Source organism: Etheostoma spectabile, chromosome 23 (genome assembly GCF_008692095.1).
Source record: "Etheostoma spectabile isolate EspeVRDwgs_2016 chromosome 23, UIUC_Espe_1.0, whole genome shotgun sequence".
Taxonomy (NCBI): Eukaryota; Metazoa; Chordata; class Actinopteri; order Perciformes; family Percidae; genus Etheostoma; species Etheostoma spectabile.
The window spans coordinates 6826464-6849490 of record NC_045755.1 but is presented as its reverse complement, the minus strand read 5'-3'; the positions used below and the strand labels follow the sequence as shown (position 1 = coordinate 6849490).

Sequence of the window (23027 nt, the reverse complement as noted above, 5' to 3'; positions counted from 1 at the left end):
TGCCGTGGGCATTTACCAGGCAGGGATGGTCTAATGAAAATACATCAGTGAGTTACAGTATAAAGTAAGTGTGAGACCATAGGGACTAAAAGTCTCGATATCTTAGCCTTCATCTCTTACAGGTGCCCCAACTTTATAAAAGTGCAATATTAAATTGCTGGAGTACGCCCTTTCACTTGCTGAACTTTTAATTGCATGCTCATAATCATGTCTGGTTTACACATTCAGATTGTGATGGAGCACAGATTAGTTTGCACAATGTTCCTGGGAAAGGGCGTAACTTCGGGTTCAAAAAAGGTTCAACAAAAGCTCCACTTTTGTGCAAAATATTTTTTTTTAACACAAACACTTCCTTTTCTGCATTCCAGTGAATTTTTTCCCAACAATTTGTTCTTTGTCTGCATCAATTTATGGTGCAAATGTTTTTAATTATGTAAAGGAAGGTTGTACAACCCCTCCCCCCCCTGTAAATTACACCTATGTGCCTATAGGTGCTACCAGCGCTATTTCCCATTTTGTTTCACAATAGGAAAGACTGTGTCATTTCTGATCAGGAAAACCAGGTAAGACAATGGGACAGTTTTACCGCAAAATAAACAAATAAAAACTTTATAAATTCTTTATGAACTGAGACTCTGTATTTTACACTGAACTCATATGGTAAAAATATCATCTAATATAATGCCCTGGCTGGACAAAGAGGTGTGACGTTGTTAAAGACTGTTTTTAAAAAGGGTACTGGTTCTTAGACATAAAGAAACCACAATGATGGAGCAGTTTGGGGCATTTTTCTAGAATAATTTTACCACTGGGTGTCATGGTTTTGCTGTACTGTCGAGGAGCTGATTATTGGCTGGAACTGCAACGTCACTCTCTACGTGCCTCGGTGACGCCCCGTACTTTCCCACCATGCAGCGGGTGATGTCTGAGGAAAGATGGCGGAAGGAGGTGCGGCGGATCTGGATACCCAGAGAGGAGAGGTCGCGGCACTGTTGAAAACACAGCTAAAAAAGGGAGACACATGGTAAGACTTGAGCTGAACCTTTTTCAAAGATACCGCGTGTCCGTCGGCTGTCTCTGCCGAGGCTGTCAACGCCACGAAGGATAAGAAAGCCGAGGTGACGGGCCGTGTTGACAGTTAGCTTCGAGCTAGCCAACGGCAGCCCGTCAGCTTCATGTGTGTCAGCTTGGCAGGCTAGCTGTGCTTGAGCTAACGCTATACTGTTAACGAAGAACTATACACCCCACATATCTTTGAACGTTAAATGTTGTATTATGATGGTTATATTCGCTACTCCCAAAATTAACATCTCCCTATTTGTCTGATGACACGAACCCAGTGATGTTGCATTTATCTGATCTAGTTTGCAGGCTAATAGCTAATTGGCTAGTCTACAACACTAACGTTAAGTGGTTTGCCAGTCACAGTTAGTTCATCCGTCGACTTCGGTAGGGCGGAGTCGAAAAAGAAGCACCTGTCAAAATCACAGAGCCAGCTGGCCGGGCATGCAGCAACTTGAACTCAAGTCGGTGTCATAGTGGTACTATTACAGCTATCAATTTGTGATATTTTAGCCTCTCGATGTCAGATTTGTTGAGCGCACTGACAGCAAGGTAGCCTTCACCTGCCGAAGTACTCCTATTGCCACCATTTAAAGTCTATAAAAGAAATAAAAGCTCTGGTTTACACCGTAAAGCTTGTTGCATGACCCTTAAACAATCTAGACTGATTAGCAGTGTCTCATCTTGCTTTATCAGAGCTGAAATTATAATACTGCTTGCCCTCTCTTCAGGTACCTGGTGGACAGTCACTGGTTCAAACAGTGGAAGAAATATGTGGGATATGACAGTTGGGACAAATACCAGATGGGTGAACAGAATGTCTACCCAGGACCAGTTGATAACTCGGGTCTTCTCAGAGGTAAGACAGATAATGCTTAACCTACTTAGACATCACATCACCAATGGGAATATATTGTAAATACAGTGTGGCACACATGGACCCCTGTGTATAGCTTTATCATTCTGGAAGTAGTAACAAAGAGTTCAGAGGAAAAGGGAACAAAAACAGCATTGTTAACAGACCCATAGACTAGCCTTTTGGGGGTTCATAGAAAGCTCTCCAGCATACCTTTTTCTTTGTGTGTTTTGTGTCGTGTGAGACAGTCACTGCAGGGTCACTGTTGTAAGTGCTGTCCCACGATTGTTTCTCACCTTTCTCTCACCCCCTCCTTACCTCCAGATGGGGATGTACTGGCCATCAAGGAGCACCTCATCGATGAGCTTGACTACATCCTGGTTCCCACAGATGGCTGGAATAAACTCGTCAGCTGGTATGGATTGACAGAGAATCAGGAGCCAATTGCACGCACGGTAAGGGTTCCGTCTTCAGCATAAGGGTTAGGGTTAGAGTTTGAGGTTGAAGAATGTTCTGCTCACTGCATTGAGAAAAGAACCATTAGGGCAATAAGAAAAACACAGAAAAGGTGGTTTTCTGTGTTGCCGTTTAATGGTTGAGGTTAGTCTCTATGGTGTATAGTATGGTTTGTGTTGGGTTTAAACAGAGAAATGTGCGCTTATGGCCATTTGAGATCGGGACATCAGGAGTCCAGCACAATTGTAATAGAAACTTGAATTCTGTAACATAGTTAACATAGAATATTAAAAGACAGCCAAATGATATTAGAGAACTATAGTTCTTCATGACTATATTGAAAGGGCTCCACTGCTGCTCATTATTCATTTTCAACAAAAAGCAAAGGTCTGGTATAAAATATTGTTGTGTTTATTGGTTGCCTTGATTGGCCAGTTAGATGTGCAAAGAATAAAGTGTGCATAGGAAATGGAAACAAATCAAGATAATACTGGATATGTTGGATATTTACCTTGCGTGTAAAGGAAGCAACACTTATTGTGTTTTTCATTCATTTCCTTCAGTGTTTCATTCATTTCTGTCATGAACTGCAATTATTTTTTTTAGGAATCATTAATATTTTTACAAACATGTTGGTATTGTAGAGTGAAACAAACTATCGAATGGATGTATTTGTGGTTACGGATGATTAGTTAGTGGACTACTTAATGATGACATGTACGACTTAACCGGACCTACGGTATCAAATCCCCACTTCAAATCTTGCTAGTCATGGCATCATGGCTGCTAGAAGAGGTTCCTCTTGCCCCTACATCTCTATCATTCTCTCTCTCGTTCTTTCTCCCCCCCTTTGCATTGACCCTCCCATTTTGCCATGTATGTCGTGGGACGTATCGGGTGGCCGCAAGGTTTCTATTTTCAGTTAACGTTCTGGATGACTGAAAAGCTACATGGAGCGATCTGCGGGACACAACATGCAGGAGGTTCATTATTAGTTTTCCTCTTCTTTTAAACTCTTTGTTTCTTTTGAGGCGTTGTTATTCTGAGGAACAGGGGGGACAGGAGCGTTAAAAAGGATTTAAGAGGATTGTAGTCCCAGGTTTGGCGCTACGTTTCCTTCCGTTGTCCTCTTCTGGTGTGATATGCCAACACCGGTGGAGTGTTTCTGCGTGTCCTTGTTTTTTGATGTGGAGGAATGCCGGCTGAGGTCACACTGAGAGAAGCACCGTAAAAGCTTCTGAGAGGAGTGAGAGAGCAATAACCAGTATGCGGTCAGGGGGGTGGGTGGGGTAAATGGTTTTGGCTTGGCTGGGGTTTGAGAAATTGTGCCAGAGTTATGCTTTTGTGCCGAGTTTACAAACACATGGGTGTTGTGTTGAGGGGTAGGAAGGGCCTACCGGGGTATGGATAGGTAAGGGGGGGGAGAATCTGAGCCCTGTGAATGACTATTGCAGTTCTCAGGGACGTGTGTGTGTGTGTGTGTGTGTGTGTGTGTGTGTGTGTGTGTGTGTGTGTGTGTGTGGTGTGTGTGTGTGTGTGTGTGTGTGTGTGTGTGTGTGTGTGTGTGTGTGGTGTGTGTGTGTGTGGTGTGTGTGTGTGTGTGCGTGTGTGGTGAGAATATACTGGGACCCCTCAGCTGTTTCCACGAGGTGCTTCTAATTTAAGCACTCTGACTCCCATCGGAGTGTGGCAACCAGACCAGCAGACTGTACGTTGACAAACAGAAGCTAGTACAGACACTTTTCATTGTTTGAGACCACAAATAAATAATTATAGAGAGGTAATTTAAGAGTTGTACCTTGGACTTGGGCTGATTACTACATACGATATCAAGCTTACTAATTGCAGTCAGCTAATGTAGTCCAGATGTAGCACAAAATGAATATTAAAAAAAACCTGTTGAAAATATTTGAAATGATCCTGAGGAGTACTAGTATGTTATGCATTTTTCTCATTAGAGCCATGTCATGAGTTTCATACAAGAGAATACAATTTCTGAACATACTTCTATATAGTATTGAAAATGTATTATTTGAATTGAGTTCTGCACACATGAAATGTATTTGACTAATCATGGTTTAATTCAGATAATGTGGACGGTTAATAATTTCACTGTGTTTTTTTTTTTCTTCCCCAGGTGGTGGAGCAGGGTATGTTTGTGAAGCACTGCAAGGTGGAGGTGTACCTGACGGAGCTGAAGCTCTGTGAAGACAGCAACATGGACAATGTAATCACCAGACGCTTCAGTAAAGCTGACACAATAGGTAGGCCTGAGTCACTCTGGAGTAACTGTCTATTTACACTGCTGGTTATACTTAAGAGGCCTCACAGGAGTTCCACGATTTTTTTGCATTCCGTCATATTTCATTTTTCAAACTTGGATTTCCTCTCCTTTACATTTACACTTGGGTTTGATTAAAGAAACTTTTGAAACTTTAGTTAGCAAAAACTATTTTGATTTTGTTCATGAATTATAGAGGATGTGTAGGCTTAGCCATGTGCAGGCTCACTGTTTGTTACACACGCACAAAAGTAATAATTATACTTTATTAAGTCCATAATGTCTGAACAAATGTGGACTTTTGATGAAGAAAAATCTTACTTGCTATTGTTATTTTGCTCTTCCCCACTGATAACCACACTAAGTTATTTAAGGGTAATAAATCAGAAGTTCCCCCTTTGTGGTTGAACAACAGTCAGTCTTTTTTGTGGATAATATTCATGTTTTGATGCAGACATGATTGAGAAGGAGATGAGGAAGCTGTTCAGCATCCCTGATGAGAAGGAGACCAGGCTGTGGAACAGATACATGAGCAACACCTTTGAGCCTCTCAACAAACCTGACAGCACCATTCAAGACGCTGGCCTCTACCAAGGACAGGTAGGGACTTTTCTAGTTTGGATCCCTTATGTAACAGTTTGAATAGCTCTGCAGGGTTCTTTTCCAGGAGTCCGCCAAAAGAAACGAAAAATCTTTTTGACCAAATTGACATAGAGCTGTCCAAATATGGCTTGCTGTGTAGACTGATATTATTCCTGAGCTCAGTGAAATATGCTCTAGTTTCAATTGTTTTTCAGCTAGCTTTTCCTTATTTGTGCTCTCTCCCAGTGAGCCCTTTTAGGGCACAGCAGAGTGGATCTTCAGAAAACCCCTATTTTTATGCTTTGTTTGAATCTGTATTAAACAGGTTATCATGACCTGCAGAGGGCAGTCTATCTGATGTCAGTGCCACGTTCTTGAATAACTTTCTTTTTTTGTGCTCAATTCTTTCTTTATTTCTCCATGATATAATTTAAAGGCCATACGTTGTTCTGTGACTAGTTTCTTCTTTTGATGTTCTGTTACGTGGTTCTCTTGTCCTTGTATTTTCCTCATTGTGTCTACTAACTACCTAATTTCTTTTGTTGGTAAACACTGAGCATATCAAATCTATGGGGATAGAAAACGGCAAAGCAGAATGAGATTTATATATCTACATATTTATATCTAGTATGTCTGACAAGCTGAAGTTATGTTAACACAATGTGGTAAGACCATCCTGTAATTAGATGGTTACAACTTTGAAACCCATGCTTATCGGCTGCCACGCAAACTTCTTTTTGTGAGCTGTTTAAACTGTGCACACATATCCTGGCAGTGGACTAGAGCAGACACAGTCTCTATAAAAGCCTAGATTAATTGAGACACCTGGTCACAATGAGCCAGCAGGCTTTAGATCGCGAGGCTGTCCCGTTCACCAGCAGCTGTTTGAGTATTGTGTAGCCTCCGACAAGTCCTCCCTTTGTGAAACAGTGGAATAGACCCATCCAGCTCCCTTTCTTCACCCTTTAGACATAGCAGTAACAGGTTGTTCTACTTGTAGCTCTTAAGAAATCAATGGAAAAACACATCTGTTTCTCTGTGTCTATTTATGTAAAACGTGTACCACTTTTGTTCTGAATATCTGAATAACCCATGAATTGTAGTTAAAAAAAAAAAAAAAAAGGGCGGGGGGGGGGGGGGGGGGGGGGGGGAAGGTAATTTATCCAACTTACAATGATTGCAAATAAACACAGCTTGTTTTTGCTCAGTGCCAAAAGCATCTTCAATTTCAGTAGACCACAGTATGGGGATGCAAATAGTTACACGTTTGGTGTCTTTAAACTAGTGTAAGCAGATGGAGCCCGATTTTCTCTCTGCCATCTCCCACAGGTTCTCGTAATAGAGCAGAAGAGTGAGGATGGCTCATGGCCCCGAGGCTCCACGGCACCCAAGTGAGTGAACAGCACATCACCTGGCTTATATTTCTTTGTTGACTAAAGGAAAACGTTACCACAAAAATAGAATTTACACGCTGTATCCAAACCCTACTGTTGATTTTACAAAACAATTACATATAGGCAGTGTGTTATCAAACTGCTAAGGATGTTTTTTTTTTTACTTGGTCAGTTTGAAGGGGAAAAAACAAGTTGTTGTCTGGAAAGCCACCTCTTTGTAAATTGCATATTTATTTATTGTGTAACTTTTTTTTTTTTTAACATATAAAATTTCCCTGCTATGTCACTACAGCACCTCATCTTCAAAAATATTCCTCTCTTTAGGACTGCCACAGTCTACCTCTTTTGCTTGCCCTTTTGTTGCTCACATATCCCTCCTACTTGTTTGTTTGAATTCATTTCAATTTTATTTGAATGACACTCGCGCACCTTTCTAGAACAGCTCCTTATTTTCTCTACTCTAACTCATGATCTATTCTTTATCTTTTGAAGGTCATCTGGTGCTTCCAATCTGTCTGCTTTGCCAAAGATCTCGCCTTCATCTCTCACAAACAATCATAACAGCAGCTTCAACAGCAGGAAGTAAGGCTTAGTTGTGGGTTGAATAGCTGAGGGGGTGGGTTTGGATTGCCAACAGACAGAGATGGAGTCTGGAGTATAGCTCAGCACAAACCGTTTACATTAACCTCGCTAAAATTTCTGATCAAATTGGCTTCCTGCAGAAATAATTCCAGAAATTCCTGCAGAAATGACTTCATTAAGTCACTTCATCTATTAGGATTTTTTATCAGCTCTCTTCTGCTCAATTTGCACTCAGTCCTAATTCAGTCATGCTAAATGATCTAAACGTATCCAAGTATGAAGTTTGTCTAACTTTGTTTTTGTACAGGTCTATCTCTGCCTGTGGTTTGGGTCTTAAAGCTATCTTGTGATGATGCAGATTCAGCTGTAAAAGCTGATAGCAGGGAGGGGGAAGGGGCTTACGAGGGATTGATCTTTTTTGGAGTTTCTCCAGACAGCAGTGCTCTCTATTAATGGCTTGCCCGTGCCTCTGGGTGCCTTACTCAGCATTTAATGATGCTAGTTGACAGTCTGCATCTGATTTTTTACCTTACTAATTGATAGTTCTGGCTGGCTATGGCTGCATGATTATGGTTAACGTGATAACTATTTTACCCACTAATGTCTGCTATAAGGCCTTGACTTCACCCTTACTGTCTTATAATATAAGCAATATATTTGGGGCAGAGTAACCAGCCTCAAACACTTTGGGCTCATTTGTTCACCGATTTAACACCAAGGTATATCCATAATCTAACTTAATCTAATGAATTAAATTTAAATTTAGAAGGCTTTTTAAAAAAAAAAAACTTAACCTTGTCTGATCCATTTTTGTTTGCCCTTTGCTAAAAAAAAGAAAAATATGACCTATGTAAGATTTCTCTGCCCCCCTGTTCTTCTCAGCCCGGGTTCAGACCGACTTTAGTATGTTACTCAAAAGGCGTGTTTCTACTGTTTACCTCGGGACTGCTGCAATGAATTATAAACTTATTGTTGCCATTGAAACTTTTCTGAGTTGCAAAATCCTGTTTTGTGAACCCGAGTTGGCATTTGATTAAGCCTTCAAACTCATGGATCTGTTTTTATTAAACTGGATCAGAATAGTCCTGGATCTTATTGGCTTTACTTGGCGCAGAATCCTTGCAACTGTTCAACATCTCAAAAACCAACATGTGTTTTAGTAGTTCAAACTGTTTTGAGATCCTTTCGGTTCTTACCTTTTTTTATTTTACCGCCCACATTTCCAATTTTACTCTCATTTTAGTTTCATGACACTAGTTGCACATTCATTGGTTCGTTAAAGCTCGCTTTTCCAACTTTGGGCTCCCTGAGTCATTCTGCTCTGTAACTGCGTGTAATGGTAGTTGAAATACCACATCAGGAGAACAAATAAAGTTATTGTTAATCATTAAAAAAAGAATATCACAGTATATGATTAATCATGCAGCTCAGGCACAAGGCTACATTTTCTAACATACGAGGCAGAGGTGAAGCAAGTATGCGGTCAAATCACAGAAACATCTCAAATATCAACCAGTCTGGATTTCTTGCTATGACAGAATGCATTACAGCTCACTTTCTTTTCAACTTTCAGTTTCTGTTTCCTAAAAATGTTTGTGTAGCCTAGCTTAAGGTTTGCTGCTAAAGCATTGGGCCCTAGAGGCTCTGTCAGCCCTCTGCTAGAGAGCACTGCTTGACTGTGGGTGGAGCTTTTGCCTCCGCTGTGTAGTAGACTTTACTGTCCCCTCCTTTCACCTCGTGTGTGATTTACTGCATGCTGGAGTGTGTCCGTGTTTGTGCGTCTTAGATAAACACTCTGCATTTGATACTGTAGGAATGTAGATATAATAGCCACAAGCTAGGCCACCCTGAAAGATCAATATTGATAAAGGAGGTTGTTGAAGAGAACTGAGCCTGTCCTTTCTACACCCACTGAATAAAAAGAATATCTCTTATTTTTCAGTACACTATATAATACTGCCCTGTACTTCAATTTGAAAGTATACACAATATCGAGTTACAGCTCTGCTTTATATTGTTTGATAGCAGTGGCATCTTTCTCTGCACAGAGTGGGTGACTTTGGGAAATTGGATCTTCACTCCCAGCAGCTCTCCTGTCCCTGATTCACTGGAGTGCCAGAGCTGTCGTTTCCTCTGAATTATGCATGGGCCCTCTTCTTTCTCATATGAAGCGTTCCCACATTACATAACACGCCTTTTTGATTTTGTGGTTTGGGCCTGGTCGGTTTAGCCTTAGTAGCGATGCTCTGTAACAGCATAAGTTTCATCGTCTTACGAGACGGAGTCCCCTGATATTGGCAGGCAGTTTCTCTCTCCTTGGGTCTTTTGGTTTCTTTACCTCTCCTCTCCCCTAAGCTCATTGCAATGCACACATTCTGCAGTCTAAGTGACCTTCAGAATACATTTCATCTGCTCCTGCTCCCCTCATCGCCTGCCTTCACACACCCGCATACCAGCCCCTATGATGAAACTAGCCCTTTCTTTCATTTATTTTTTTAGACCCTCCCCTTTAAAAGCTCTAATACAGACAGCCATGGCATATTAAAGAGGTTGAAAGAGGGAGTGTCAAAGTGTGTTTGAAGGGTGATAACAATGTCATGGGGTGTAACTCAACGGGGGGGGGGGGGGGGGGGGGGAGACAAGATACAAGAGTACAATTTATGTTTTAGTGTCTAATGTAATGTGTGCAAGAGTGTAAGAAAAGTGGATAAATGATGTGTTGGCATGAGTTAATGTGTGTATGAGAGAGAGAGAGAGAGAGATAGAGAGGGAGATACTGCAGCCTCAGGATGCGGTGGATCAGCTGCTCCCTCCATCCTTATTTCTCTTGTGTCACCCCCCCAACCTCCCTCTACTGTCCGCCCCTCCCCGCTATTCTCTCTGCCTCTCCCTCCCTCTCGCTCTCTCTGTGCACCTCTAGTTTCGGTAGCAGTAGTCTTGAGCATCCTTGCTGCTGCCGATGCTGCTATAAATATCTGCTGGTAGCCGTAGAGCGGCAGAGAGCAGCAGGCAGGCCGGAGGGAGGAGCTGAACACCAGAGGACAGGACAGAACAGCGCAGCGCAGGACAGGACAGGGGAAAGGGATCTGAGGCAAAGAGGATAACAAGATGACAGGCGGTCAAGCTCGGAAAAGAAGAAGGGTGGAGAAGAGAGGAGGGGAGCTCTTTAGTTAGCTTTAAAAAAAGAGGAAGAGTGTGTGTTTGTGTGTTAAAGTGGTCTGTGGTTTGATTGTTGACCTGGCTGGACTTGGTTTTGGACTATATCCAAACAAGATACTGGAGCTGCACTGAGTTGAGCCGAGTTAATATTAGGACTCAACCGTGGAGACTGTAGCTGGACCTTCCTTCCCCGGCCTCTAAAATACAGACTTTGCATGCGCCGGACCCAAACCGAACCCCATCTGAACTCCATCCAGGCTGCTTCTCGTTCAGTTTTGTGCGGACATGCGGGCCGGCATGGGCCGGGGCAGGGCTGAGATGCCATGCTCCTGTGTTGCTGGTGGTGCCTGAGGCCTGAGGCGGTGGAGCTAGACAGCAGGAGGGTGGACCACCGTGTGCTGAACTGCGAGGCCAGTGCCTCCACCGCCATCACAGCTGTCTCCCTTGACCAGTGGGAGCCAGAAATGACCAACACTGCCTTTCAGCCCTCCCAGAGGTCTGCTAATTGCTGCATTTGGAGATGCCTAGCTTTAAACTCTCTCTGATTGTCAAGGAAGCCTGAGAGTCTTTTTCAGGGGGGCTCATATGTTTGAATAGTAGGTTGGTCTTTGGTTGAAGAGGAAATTGTGTAACTGTATATTTCCCTGCTGGTGTTTCCCATTAACATAGATGTAATAGTTTTACATATATGCGTACAATGAGATGGTTACTTTATTATATACGTTATTTTTTTTAATTAATTTTTTTAGCTTGTATCAATTTGGCAAACACTATCCAACTCTTTATAACCACTCTGTTTGTGATTTTGTATGTTTATTGCACAGCGTGAAGAATTCAAGCTACGGTCTACCGTCCTACCACCCCTACAGCAACAGCTATGACTACTCAGACCAGAGCAGGCAAAGTGAGCGCTCAGGCCTATGTGGACTCTCCAACCTGGGCAACACATGCTTCATGAACTCTGCTGTGCAGGTAAAAGCATGCTTTCAGGGAACTCATCACAGTCTAGGAAAGTATGGAAAGTTTTTCGATATTTTTCCCAACTTCCCCGAGTCTAGAAGAATTTATGTCTTAATATGTTAATGTATACATGGCAAGGAGTATTGACAGGGTTTTGAAGGCTTGTGGTGGCCAAACACTCAACTCATTTGTCTAAATCTTTGTAATATTTAATTTAGTTTAAAAAAAAGACACATTGGAGGTTCAAAATGCAGATTTTGTGAAGAGCCTAAATCCATCCTCTGCTGATTATTGTCCTCTCCTGCTTTTGCGCCCCCTCAGTGTTTAAGCAATATCCCACCACTGACTGAGTACTTCCTCAAAGACAAGTTCACAGAGGAGCTGAATGAGGACAACCCGCTGGGCATGAAGGGGGAGATTGCCAGAGTCTACGCCGAGCTTATAAAGCAGCTGTGGTCGGGCAAATTCAGCTACGTCACCCCAAGGCCTTTCAAGGTGACTACCTGGAAAAACTTTAGTCTGAAAAATTGTGAGATTCTTTTAAGCAGTTTTATATGTTGGGTTTACGACCAAAACAGTGCACTGCTTATACATTTTTGGGAAGGAGGGTCTGTAAAAGCGCTATCATTGTGTCACCCACAGTAAGGCAGTTGGAGCAGCAAACAAATGTATGTCTTTGGAGTATAAACCCTACTATCATAACTGCTCTGAAAGATACAAACGCACAGTAGGAAAGGAGCAGACCACTGAATGGCCTAACACACCAGTGTAAAAGCCTGGTGAGTGAAGGGTTTTAAAGTGCAGTTAGCACCAGTTTTGAAAACTAATAGATAAATAATAGATTTAACAATTTGAAAATGGCCATGTTGATATCAATAGTTTGGGTCCAGGCTTGCATAGAACTGTGGGGGCTAAATCAATGGTGATGAAATCTTAAACACTAAAACCGATGGCCAAGAAAGAACAAGTATGTTACATTTGTCTAAGAACAGACTAACTTTCATTTTATCAATTTCTAATAATTGGCAGAAAGTATACTAGTTCTTTGGTTTTTGCGCCTCTCCCCATGTCATTTCTTTTCATGTGTTTTTTGTCCTCCAGACCCAGGTGGGCCGCTTCGCCCCACAGTTCTCGGGTTACCAACAGCAGGACTCTCATGAGTTGCTGGCCTTTCTCCTGGACGGCCTTCACGAAGACTTGAACCGCATCAGGAAGAAGCCCTACATCCAACTGAAGGACGCTAACGGCAGGCCTGATAAGGTGAGATACAAATGGCTCTGAAAATGTGTTAAATTGTCTCCATATCTTAAAGTGTATGAAGCTGGTCAAACTAAATAAAAAATAAAAATAAAAATCATGACAAATAAGTGATGTGTATATATATTTTCATAAGATTAGGTTAGTTAGCAAATTGTTCAATCAGTTATTCTGTCCTAGAGAATGCAATCCTCAATTAGCACATCTCCTTTTTTAAGTTGTTTTATTGAGATTTGTGTTTATATAGATTTTTTTTTTTTTATACATTTTTAGATCTTACAGTCTTTTGTACTAGCTAGTTTGTCTTGTGCTGTTTATCTCAGGTGGTGGCGGAGGAGGCTTGGGAGAACCACATCAAGAGAAACGACTCCATCATTGTGGACATCTTCCACGGCCTTTTCAAGTCCACCCTGGTGTGTCCTGTGTGCGCCAAGGTCTCTGTGACTTTTGATCCTTTCTGCTACTTGACCCTGCCCCTGCCCATGAAGAAGGAGCGGACACTGGAGGTCTATCTGGTCAGACTGGACCCTCTGGCCAAACCCACACAGGTAACTAGCAATGCACTTGAACATCACCAAGTGTTCTACTCTGACATTATGATTTCACGTGATGTGTTTCCGTTTCAGTACAAGCTGACTGTGCCGAAGGTGGGCTACATCTCTGACCTGTGTACTTCCCTCTCCAACCTGTCTGGGGTGCCTGCTGAGAAGGTATAAACATCACAGTCAGCTCTGCTCTGGGCTGTGATAATCTCCTCAGACGTCACAGACCAAAATGCTCTATTCCCTTTAAAACTGTGCCTGCCCACCCAGCTTCAGATGCTAGTGGGGAAAGATCTTGTGTCATTTTCTGTTTCCGATCTGTTGAAAACTTTAAGTCTGCTAATACTAAATGGCATTAGGAATTATTTTATATATCAGTTTATTCTGCCTACATTTGCCAAGAGTCTTCTGACTACATTTCTTGTTTGCCCTAGATGATTGTAACCGACATCTACAACCACCGTTTCCATCGGATCTTCGCCACTAACGAGAACCTCAGCAGCATCATGGAGAGAGATGATATCTATGTGTGAGTGTCAAACTCTGTTATCTAAAGTTTGAAACAGGATCTAAATTCTGACTGAATTTAAGTGTCTGGCCTTTGTTTCCCACATTAAAAACAAACAATGATTTTAGCCTAGTATTTTTTTTATTTTTTTTTATTTATTTGATTAGGACAATGCACATTAATGAACATTTCTGTAAATGCGCCAGTGTTAGCCAATTGGCTAGTTTTCAACTGTAGTCCTACCTAGGATGCATGTCTTTCATGGTGGGAAGAAACCGGAGCACCCGGAGGAAACCCACGCAAACACGGGGAGAACATGCAAACTCCACACAGAAAGGCCCGGAACGACCTGGATTCGAACCAAGCACCTTCTTGCTGTGAGGCAGAAGTGCTAACCACTTAGCCACCGTGCTGCCTTAGTCTTACTAAACAGCTTTATTTATTGGTTTGATTCCTTTGTGGATACATATCTATTGGCTTATTTGAAGCTAATGTTCTTCTATGTGATTCTTGCTGTTCCGAGTTAGTTTTTTCATGATTAAACGTGCTTATTGGAAGTAGCTTTGGATAAAAGCGTCAGCTAAATGACTTGAATCACTTGCTGCTAACATGTAGCATCTTCAGTGTGACTTCAAAACTGACCACCCTTCTTTCTGCAGATTTGAGTTGGCGGTAAACCGGGTGGAGGACACAGACCATGTAGTGATCCCAGTTCACCTTAGGGAGAAGTACAAACAGTCGGGCTACAACCACACCAGCACGCCTCTGTTTGGACAGCCCTTCCTCCTCGCCGTCCCAAGAACCCTCAGTGAAGACAAACTCTACAACATGCTGCTCCTGCGCCTCTGGTACGTTCATTTGTCTCTGTGTTTGATCGGATAGCCATTATTGAAGATTCACACATAATGCTGGTCACCTTTGATGTCAGCTGATAAGTCTGTCTTGTCTACAAGCCACTTTGGCAGGCAATCAAGAAGCAATTAGACAAACTGTAGAAGAAGCCATTTAGCTTCTGAAAAAGTAAAAAGTAGTTTTTTTAATTTAAAGCTGCTGTGAATAAAAGTGGTTTTGTGTTTGCAGCCGGTTTGTGCGATCTTCAGTAGAGGAGGATGAAGAGGATTGTGAAGAGACACCTCCATCCAAACCCCACACTGTCAATGGTAACGCCACTAATGGACTTTTGGAGGAGGGGTCGCCGAGTGAGTGCACAAACACCCACAAACTCAAACATGTTACAATCAGATACTTAACCAGTAAAAGTTTTGACATTTTCAAATGTCTTACTGTATTAAAGCCCTTTGCTATTTAAAGTCATTATTCTTTAGAGGCAGCCAAGGTGCTTTTAAAATGTTTTCTGTCCTCCATCAGGCGAGATGGAGACTGATGAGCAGGATGACGAGTCGAGTCAGGATCAGGAGCTGCCCTCTGAGAACGACAACAGCCAGTCAGAGGACTCTGTGGACAACGAACTGGAGAACGGTGTGGTTGGTCCACAGAACTCCACCAAAGGCCAGCAGACGGCCGGACACAACAGAAAGAGACTTTTTACATTCCAGTTCAATAACATGGGAAAAACAGACTTTACCCTCATCAAGGAGGACACCAGGCAGATCCGTTTTGACGAGGGACACCTCCGACTCAGTGGTAGGAACTGGAGTAAAGCAGGGAATAAATGAAGAATCCATTTTGGGAAGAGAACATATCCTCACATAATATCCTCAAGAAAATATCTTCAAGAAAAATCTTCAGACTCATCATCTAGTAGCTGATCATTAAATTGTTATTTATCACGTGTGTTTGGAACTGGGTATTCACATTTTTCAAATGGTGGATATCTTATTTTGCATTTATCATCTTGCCACAGAAAAGCAAATTAATCATTTTGTAAGCACCAAAATAAATGATCCTTTAGATGTATGGATGAAATAACAGTCTGATGATGATAGTGAAAATGTAATGATGACTCATAAGACTTGTATCTACATTTTTTATTTATTTTATTTTTTAACAGACCGCTCTTATCTCTCCTTGGACTGGGAACCGGAGATCAAGAAGAAGTACTTTGATGAGACCGTTGTCGAGGTAAAGCCAATATCGGAAGACGTTCTCTAATACCGATATCCAACTTTACAGTGTTAAGAGCAGCTGGTGCTCTTTTTAGCATGCGTACCGTGCAGAACAAGTGCAGTCTGCCATCATGTTAGAAAATATGGCAATGTGACCCAGACATGAGCAGCAGGAAGTCCTGGTAACAAGCATGACTGGTTTTGTAATCAAAAGGTCACAGATCCAGCAGCCATTGCATCCTTAAAATTATTATGCTGCACTGTTCTCTGTTCTGCCTCATAGATTTTAATAACATAATTTTAATAACTAAATATTTAGTCTCTATCCATGCACTAAATCTGTTCTGTAAAAAATGTTTATCTCTATCTATCTTAAAGGGGATATTTGGTATTTTTTAACCTGGACCGTCTTTCCCATGTTTTAGTGTCTAAGTGACTAATGGCAACAGCAATTTTTAAAACTGGTCCAGTATTGAGCGAGAGCGCTGCAGCGGCCAAATGGCTACAATGTAATCCTATAGGTCAATTACTCACTGTCAATGTATGTCCATTAAAAGTGCTTTTTGTTGCTGCTGATGGGCTCAGATTGCTGTAATAGGTGTCTTAACACCCTTATGCAAAGGACTATACAAAGAAATAAGATGTTTTTCTTTACCTGCCACTTAATCCTGTCCGTTTTCTATTGTGTCTAATGTGCAGGACTTTGACAAGCATGAGAGCATGGAGTACAAGCCTCAGAAGAAGGCTTTCTTCAAGCTAAAGGACTGCATTGAACTTTTTACTACAAAGGAAAAACTGGGAGCAGAGGACCCATGGTAAGAAACGCAGCGCAGTTGAAACAAGTTTCAAGCAGGAGGTGACACCACCTATCAGTCGAATGCTGCAACATGTGAGGTCTCCAGCATTTGCTAACGTGCAATGTGCATTCATAGGTACTGTCCAAACTGTAAGCAGCACCAACAGGCCACTAAGAAGCTGGACCTGTGGTGTCTGCCGCCGGTGCTGGTGGTCCATCTGAAACGCTTCTCCTACAGTCGTTATATGAGGGATAAACTGGACTCCCTTGTTGATTTCCCTCTCAGGTACACACACACACACACACACACACACACACACACACACACACACACCCATCACACAAAGTGTGTCTCGCTATCTTGTGGGACCCGTCATTGACTGATCATTCCCTAGCCCCTTGCCCTACCCTTAACCATCACAACTAAATTTAACCTTAACCCTAACCTAAATCTAACCCTGATCCTAAAACCAAGTTCTTAACCCTCAAATAGCCCTTTAAAGTCCCAGCAGTTTGGCCCCACAAAGCTCTCTAGACCCACAAGTATACTGTATCCCGGTTTTTGGACCCCACAATGTATTAAATATGAACACCCACACACACAACACACCACACACACACACACACACACACACACACACACACACACACACACACACACACACACGGTAATAAATCACTGCAGCAGAACACTGCTACACTGCATTTTCAGTAATTTATCCGTTGTTTTTACTTCACCCACATACAGTATATGCATACCCAATGGACGAATAATCTCCTGTGCATTAAGGATGTAATTACAAACACATTTTATGATTTCCTTCAATAAAATAAGCTCCATTGGGAAAGGTTTCAAATCTGATGATTTGTCTGCCTCCGCAGTATGTACTTACATGTCCTATGCTGACTTACATTACACTATGTGATGTGTTTCTTGCAGAGACCTGGACATGTCCGAGTTCCTGATCAACCCCAATGCTGGGCCCTGTCGCTATGACCTCATTGCTGTGTCCAACCACTATGGCGGGATGGGTGGAGGCCACTGTAAGATTCACCACACAGATTACTGAGCATGGTTCATCTTCCGTTTCCTATCATAGCTATGTGTTCCATTATGCACACACACTTAAAAAACATGCTGCGCCAATAGTATTCATCATATGCCTCAAACTCATTGATTGCAGCAGGCTAACAAGCTTGATGTAAACAACATTGTGATTGTTGTTATTCCTTGTCAAACAGAGCTTTTTATCACTCACTGCAGACATTCCAGCGGAGATATGCAGCGCTGCATTATTTAAGTTTGCTGTAAGAGCTTCTTGCCTTGATATCTGTTGAGTTTGCATTGCCATTCTGCTATAATTATCAGCAACCCTATGCTTGTGTTATGATACAGGTTTTTTAAATATTCTTTTCACTGTAGTCGCAGCCAGAGTTTTCAACATGAGTGTGCACTTGTTATTCTCACCCGTATTTTCCACTGCTCCGCTAAAGATACGCGCCAGGTCTATTATCACACCAGCTGCGGGGCAATCGGACAGCCGGGCAGCAAGTGAAACATTGAAAGTATTCAGTCAATTTACTAAAACACACCTCCCAATATTGTATACATCTCATTTATAATACCACAACAAGAGATTCATCTTGGTGGAAAAACAGAGGGCTTGGAGTGGAAGGTAAATACTAGCTTACTAAACACGCGATTGTTCTGTAAAGTACTAGTAGAGACAATAACAAGACAATAAAATCTGGGAGTTGGGCAGCAAGACACGCCGCTTCTGAGATGCTTCCGATGTGGTATGGCAGAGGACCGAATAAAACTGGAACACAGCAAAGACGTGTCCAGTGTAAAATCGGGGTTACTCTCAGTAACAGTGCCCAGCTGTTAGATAGTATATTTTTATTTGCACAGATTATTCCACATCAGTTGTGCTGATATCCATACTTTGTGTGTGTGTGTCGTGGGCTCTGTAACAATATGCCAAGAAATGTATCTTATAAAATTTATAAAATCTTGTATAATATAATTTTGGAATTGAAAATGCAGGAGCTCCAAGCACATGGCAGACACAGTTCACTTAGCAAAGTGTTTTATTAAAGAAACGGCACGAGTAGAGAGGGATAACCTGTGTAATACTAAACTCCTGTCATTAATCTTGGCCTGCTCAGATACGGCTTATGCCAAGAACAAAGATGACGGAAAGTGGTACAACTATGACGACAGCAGCGTGTCTCCTGCCAACGAAGATCAAATAGTGGTGAGTGTCCTCATTGGCAAAAGCCAGGCAACAGTACATACTGACTATATATTCATCAAAGGCAGTTTTGCTGGACACAAATGATTTCATCAAAGTAATGTACTTCTTAAGTTGTCACCAATTGTGATTAATTATTACGTTGCTGATCTCTCAAAGACATTCAACCGTGTTGATGCTTCCACTGAGAGCACTAATAAGGATCTGAGGGCTCTTTTTTTCTGGGCTTGTGGGTATTTTGTTGCCGTTACTGTTATGGTAATTGGCACATACTGTATAAACAACTCAGTGATTCAGTTAAGAGAGCCAAACAACGTGAAGCCTCATTAAGATGTGTTGACGGTGGGTGGGTGTTGAGGAAGTTCATAGGGGGCTTTTACACCTTACTACCCACTGACGATTCCACTGGACAGACAGTACATCAGTTTGTCAGGTTCCCACAGCACAATCACAGCTACATCTTTTTAAATGACTCACACCTACTGCTGATAGGGTCCATAGACTCCTTAAGGAAATCTTGCGCCTTTTATTTATTTAATGGGTTCATTCATTGGGAGGTTTGTCTGTGTGGACATGACTATGACATGACAATAAGAAAGCTGTTGAGGATAAAAGGGCACGGCAGGTGATGTTATATTTTTTATTGTAAACCGATCCAATGCACAGACCTAAGCTAACGTTTTAGTCTGTTTCACAATACTTTCACAATGGAGATCTATGACACAGAGGAAGAAACAACTGTATATCGGGCTTGTGATCAACTAGTTTTAGTTAGTTTTGATATTTTCATAGGAACAATATGAAAAGTATAGAATATTGGCGATTAATCCTTTAACTTTTCCTTGACGGACAGATTGGTTGTCTTTTGTTCAACCAATTAGAATTAAGGAGGTATTCTTATAGTAGGTTTGTCTTGGGAAGAATATCCACAAACACTGAACCCTTGGGGCAGGCTGTAATTAATGCTGCATCCTTTTATCAAAGGCTTAAAGAATTGCATGGTCATGTTTTTAGAAGTTAGAATGCAAATGTTAAAGCCACAGCAGGGAGGTCTTTGTATAGCTAGCTAACTTTGTTACTCGCCTGTCTTTCTTTCAGTCCAAAGCAGGCTACGTGCTTTTCTACCAGCGCCAGGACACGGTGAAGGGCACCGGCTACTTCGCTCTCGACCACGAGGAAGAGGAAGAGGAGGAGGACGATGAGGAGGAAGGAGAAGATGAGGAGAACGACGGCCAGGAGAGACAGGAGACACAGACCGCCTCCTCTGCTCAGGGCTCGTCCGGCGCCGGTGCCGCCGTTGCCGCCGTTGCCTCCAGCTCCGCCGCAGCTCAGAGTGACGAGGAGGACCTGAACGAGAACCGGCGCAGGAAGAACGACAACGAGCAGGGCGAGGAGGAGGAGGAGGAGGAGGAGGAGGAGGAGCAGGCGCCGAATCGAGACATCACCATGAAAACCAACTGAGGCAAAACGAGGACATAAATAAATGGAGAGAGAGAGACTAGGATCTTTCCATCCAAAGCCATATGGACACACAGCATGGCAGCGGGCGCCACCAGTCCCAACCAGTGGCTCGGACTCAGCCGCTCCACAGGCTGAGCCGCTACGGGGGCCGCGGCTGTTAGGTCAGGGAGCTGTCGTGGTACGCAACTCTAAGAAATCAGGGCCCTCCTCTGTGGTTGGATCACTGTGTGTGCGTGTCTGTGTGTGTGTGTAAGGTATGTGTGTGTCGCCACGTTCATTCGTTTAGGATTTGCTCATCCGCTCTCTGATAAGAGCGGATGGATGGGGTTAGAGGCTTCACAGTTCTGCGGTGTAGCGCTCTTAATCGCTCTCTGCTTTGTGTGTTCCTTGGATTTTTCTTTTTTTTTTTTCTTTTATATATATTTTTGAAAGCAATGCATTGTTGGCATATCCTTTTATCATCATTTAGACCTTGTAAATATTTTAGACACTGAATTATATCAGGTTTTCATGATGCGCTGAAACATTTTGAACTTGCACAATCACCAACCCTCCACCTTTTTTTTTATGTATTATTGCCAGACATACTGCAATTGTTTAACAATAACGTCTCTCAGACGGCTTTTCTCACGTAAAAAGCTTAAGAAGCTGCCTTTATTAAGAGACACGTGTACAGTCTAGACTTAACATAGAGAAGTGATGCTCATAATTGGATTTATAAAGTGTCGTACAGCCAAACTGTCCTAGCTTCGTACTGCTGCTGCTACTGCTGTGATCTTGCATTTTTAGACCGATTATTAGTGTATCGGCATGAACCTTAGCGATTCAAGGTCCTGCTGTTGTTGTCCCTCTCTGGTCTCTTCTCTGTTGATGAATTATATGTCCTAAAACCTAAACTAAAGCACGATTAAGAAGTTATCCAGCTAACTTGGCAAAATAACTCAACTTTTGCTCATTTTATTGTGCAAAAATGAATTACTAAAAGCTGTTTTACTCTGACTTAATCGACTCAACATAATGAGCAGGGACTGCAACAAATAAATGTTTAAAAGTTAGCTGGCTGACTCCTAGATCCTACGCCACAAATCTTCTCTTCAACTTTCCCTCTTTAAGTTATTCACAGGTGGTGCTTTTTCTCTGCTCTCTCTCTCTCTCTCTCTCTCTCTCTCTCTCTCTCTCTCCCTCCCCCCCCTCTTCCCTCTTCATATTTGAGGCACTTTGAGATTAGGAACATCGGTGATTTCGCTGACATCGGATGGGTCATCTCTTGTTGGGATCACTTCGGCCTTAACTCTTGATCTCAGACCGGTCGCCTTTTCTTTGCACATCACCATCACACCGTCTTTCTCGCCCCTTCATGCACTAACACTAGTACACGAATGTCCGTATTATTTGCAGCCACGTCATCTCGAAATGTTTCTTTAAACCCACAAGAGGGCCAGAATGTACGCTGAATGGAATGAGCACTGACCAGATGTATGTGGCTGATACCTTTTTTTTTTTTTTGTCTTTTTTTTTTTTTTTTGTCTTCCATGGCTCCCTTTTCTTGATTTGGTTGAATGTGATGGTAAAGGGTTCTTGGCCTTTGGTAACAGCTGAATGAATTAATGGGTACTGCTCAATGCATCCCTTTCCAGAGAGGGACAAAATGCATCATTGTGGTCCTGAGCTTTGAGGATGGGGAGGCGGGGAGGGAGGGAAGGGGACAAAACTGAAAACTGTGGGGTGAGTCAGCCTAAAAGGCCAATCAGCTTTTGGAATCATGATGCAGTGAAAATATTTTGTGGCAGATTGTTGCAGGATATTCCTCCATCGGTGTAACTCATGATAAAACTATTCTCCATGGTGGAGTGTTATGTTTACTTTTTCTACCTGCTCTTCCATTGTAAACAGCATAAGCGTACCTGTCGTCGCCTCAGAATATTAGATGCGTTGCCATGCCTTTTATGAGCATCTCTGTGCTTTGACTTCAGTTGGCTTCATTGCCTTGGCGCTGCCTTGCTTTTTGGGCGACTCACCCCCCGTCCTGACTGAGTGAGATGTGATTGCTACTATAGGCTTATACAATACTGTACATAAGAGTTCACTCTGTGAGTGCACATTTGATAAAGTTTATTTATTTATATGTAAGCATTTAATAATAAACAAACAATATATTTAAAACCTTGACAAGGGGGGGTGGTGGTTTGAGTCCACACGTACACACTAGTTTGCAAAGTCTTGCCTGTGCTCTTGTCAGGAAGGGAATATTTAAAAAAGGATGGTTCTGTTGTTTTGGGACATTTTTTTGTAAAAATAATCCAGACATCCTTGCATGACGACATAACGGGGTTTCCAGGTTTGGCTGCACTTGAGTTCACTTGGGTTTACATTTGAAATGTGCATGTGTATTTATACACAATCTTCAATAAAGTTGTGTAAAGCTTCCTATGGGTCCTCCCCTGGTTTTCTTCTCTCTCCGCTCTCTCTCTCTCTCTCTCTCTCTCTCTCTCTCTATCTCTCTCTCTCTCTCTCTCTCTCTCTCTCTCTCTCTCTCTCTCTCTCTCTCTCTCTTTCTCTCTCTCTCTCTCTCTCTCTCTCTTTCTCTCCTCTCTCTCTCTCTTCTGTGTGTGTGTTCTCTCTACATTCATCACTGGCCCTGCAATGTTATACTGTGTTTTTTTCATAAATGATAAAAGGCACACTTTCCTAATAATTGTAGGGAAATACTAAAACAGATTCCATTTTGTTTTTATACAAAGCACGTACACATCTTGGTCACAGCAGGAAGTAGGAATTCCTACGTCTCCCTATAAAGAAGCCCTCTGAAT

The 23027-nt window shown here is 42.3% G+C and overlaps 1 protein-coding gene across 5 annotated transcripts; it reads left to right on the top strand.

Moving 5' to 3' along the window:
• Positions 1–896: 896 nt before the first annotated feature.
• On the top strand, positions 897–22644 carry usp15 (ubiquitin specific peptidase 15). 5 transcript variants are annotated; one of them, XM_032505142.1, is made up of 22 exons: positions 897–1024; positions 1794–1921; positions 2243–2373; positions 4512–4638; positions 5110–5255; positions 6567–6628; positions 7124–7213; positions 11197–11344; positions 11654–11827; positions 12434–12592; positions 12913–13137; positions 13216–13299; positions 13566–13660; positions 14299–14487; positions 14720–14838; positions 15008–15283; positions 15651–15721; positions 16405–16520; positions 16638–16787; positions 17442–17545; positions 18671–18759; positions 19855–22644. In XM_032505142.1, exons 1-22 carry the CDS (start codon positions 936–938, stop codon positions 20215–20217), a joined length of 3135 nt encoding a protein of 1044 aa, XP_032361033.1. In that variant the 5' UTR covers positions 897–935; the 3' UTR covers positions 20218–22644. The 5 variants fall into 5 exon arrangements, 4 of the variants coding, with proteins under 4 accessions (XP_032361033.1, XP_032361034.1, XP_032361036.1 ...); XM_032505143.1 differs by lacking the exon at positions 7124–7213; XM_032505145.1 differs by lacking the exons at positions 897–1024; positions 1794–1921; positions 2243–2373 and adding an exon at positions 3263–3357.
• The last annotated feature ends 383 nt before the right edge of the window (positions 22645–23027 follow it).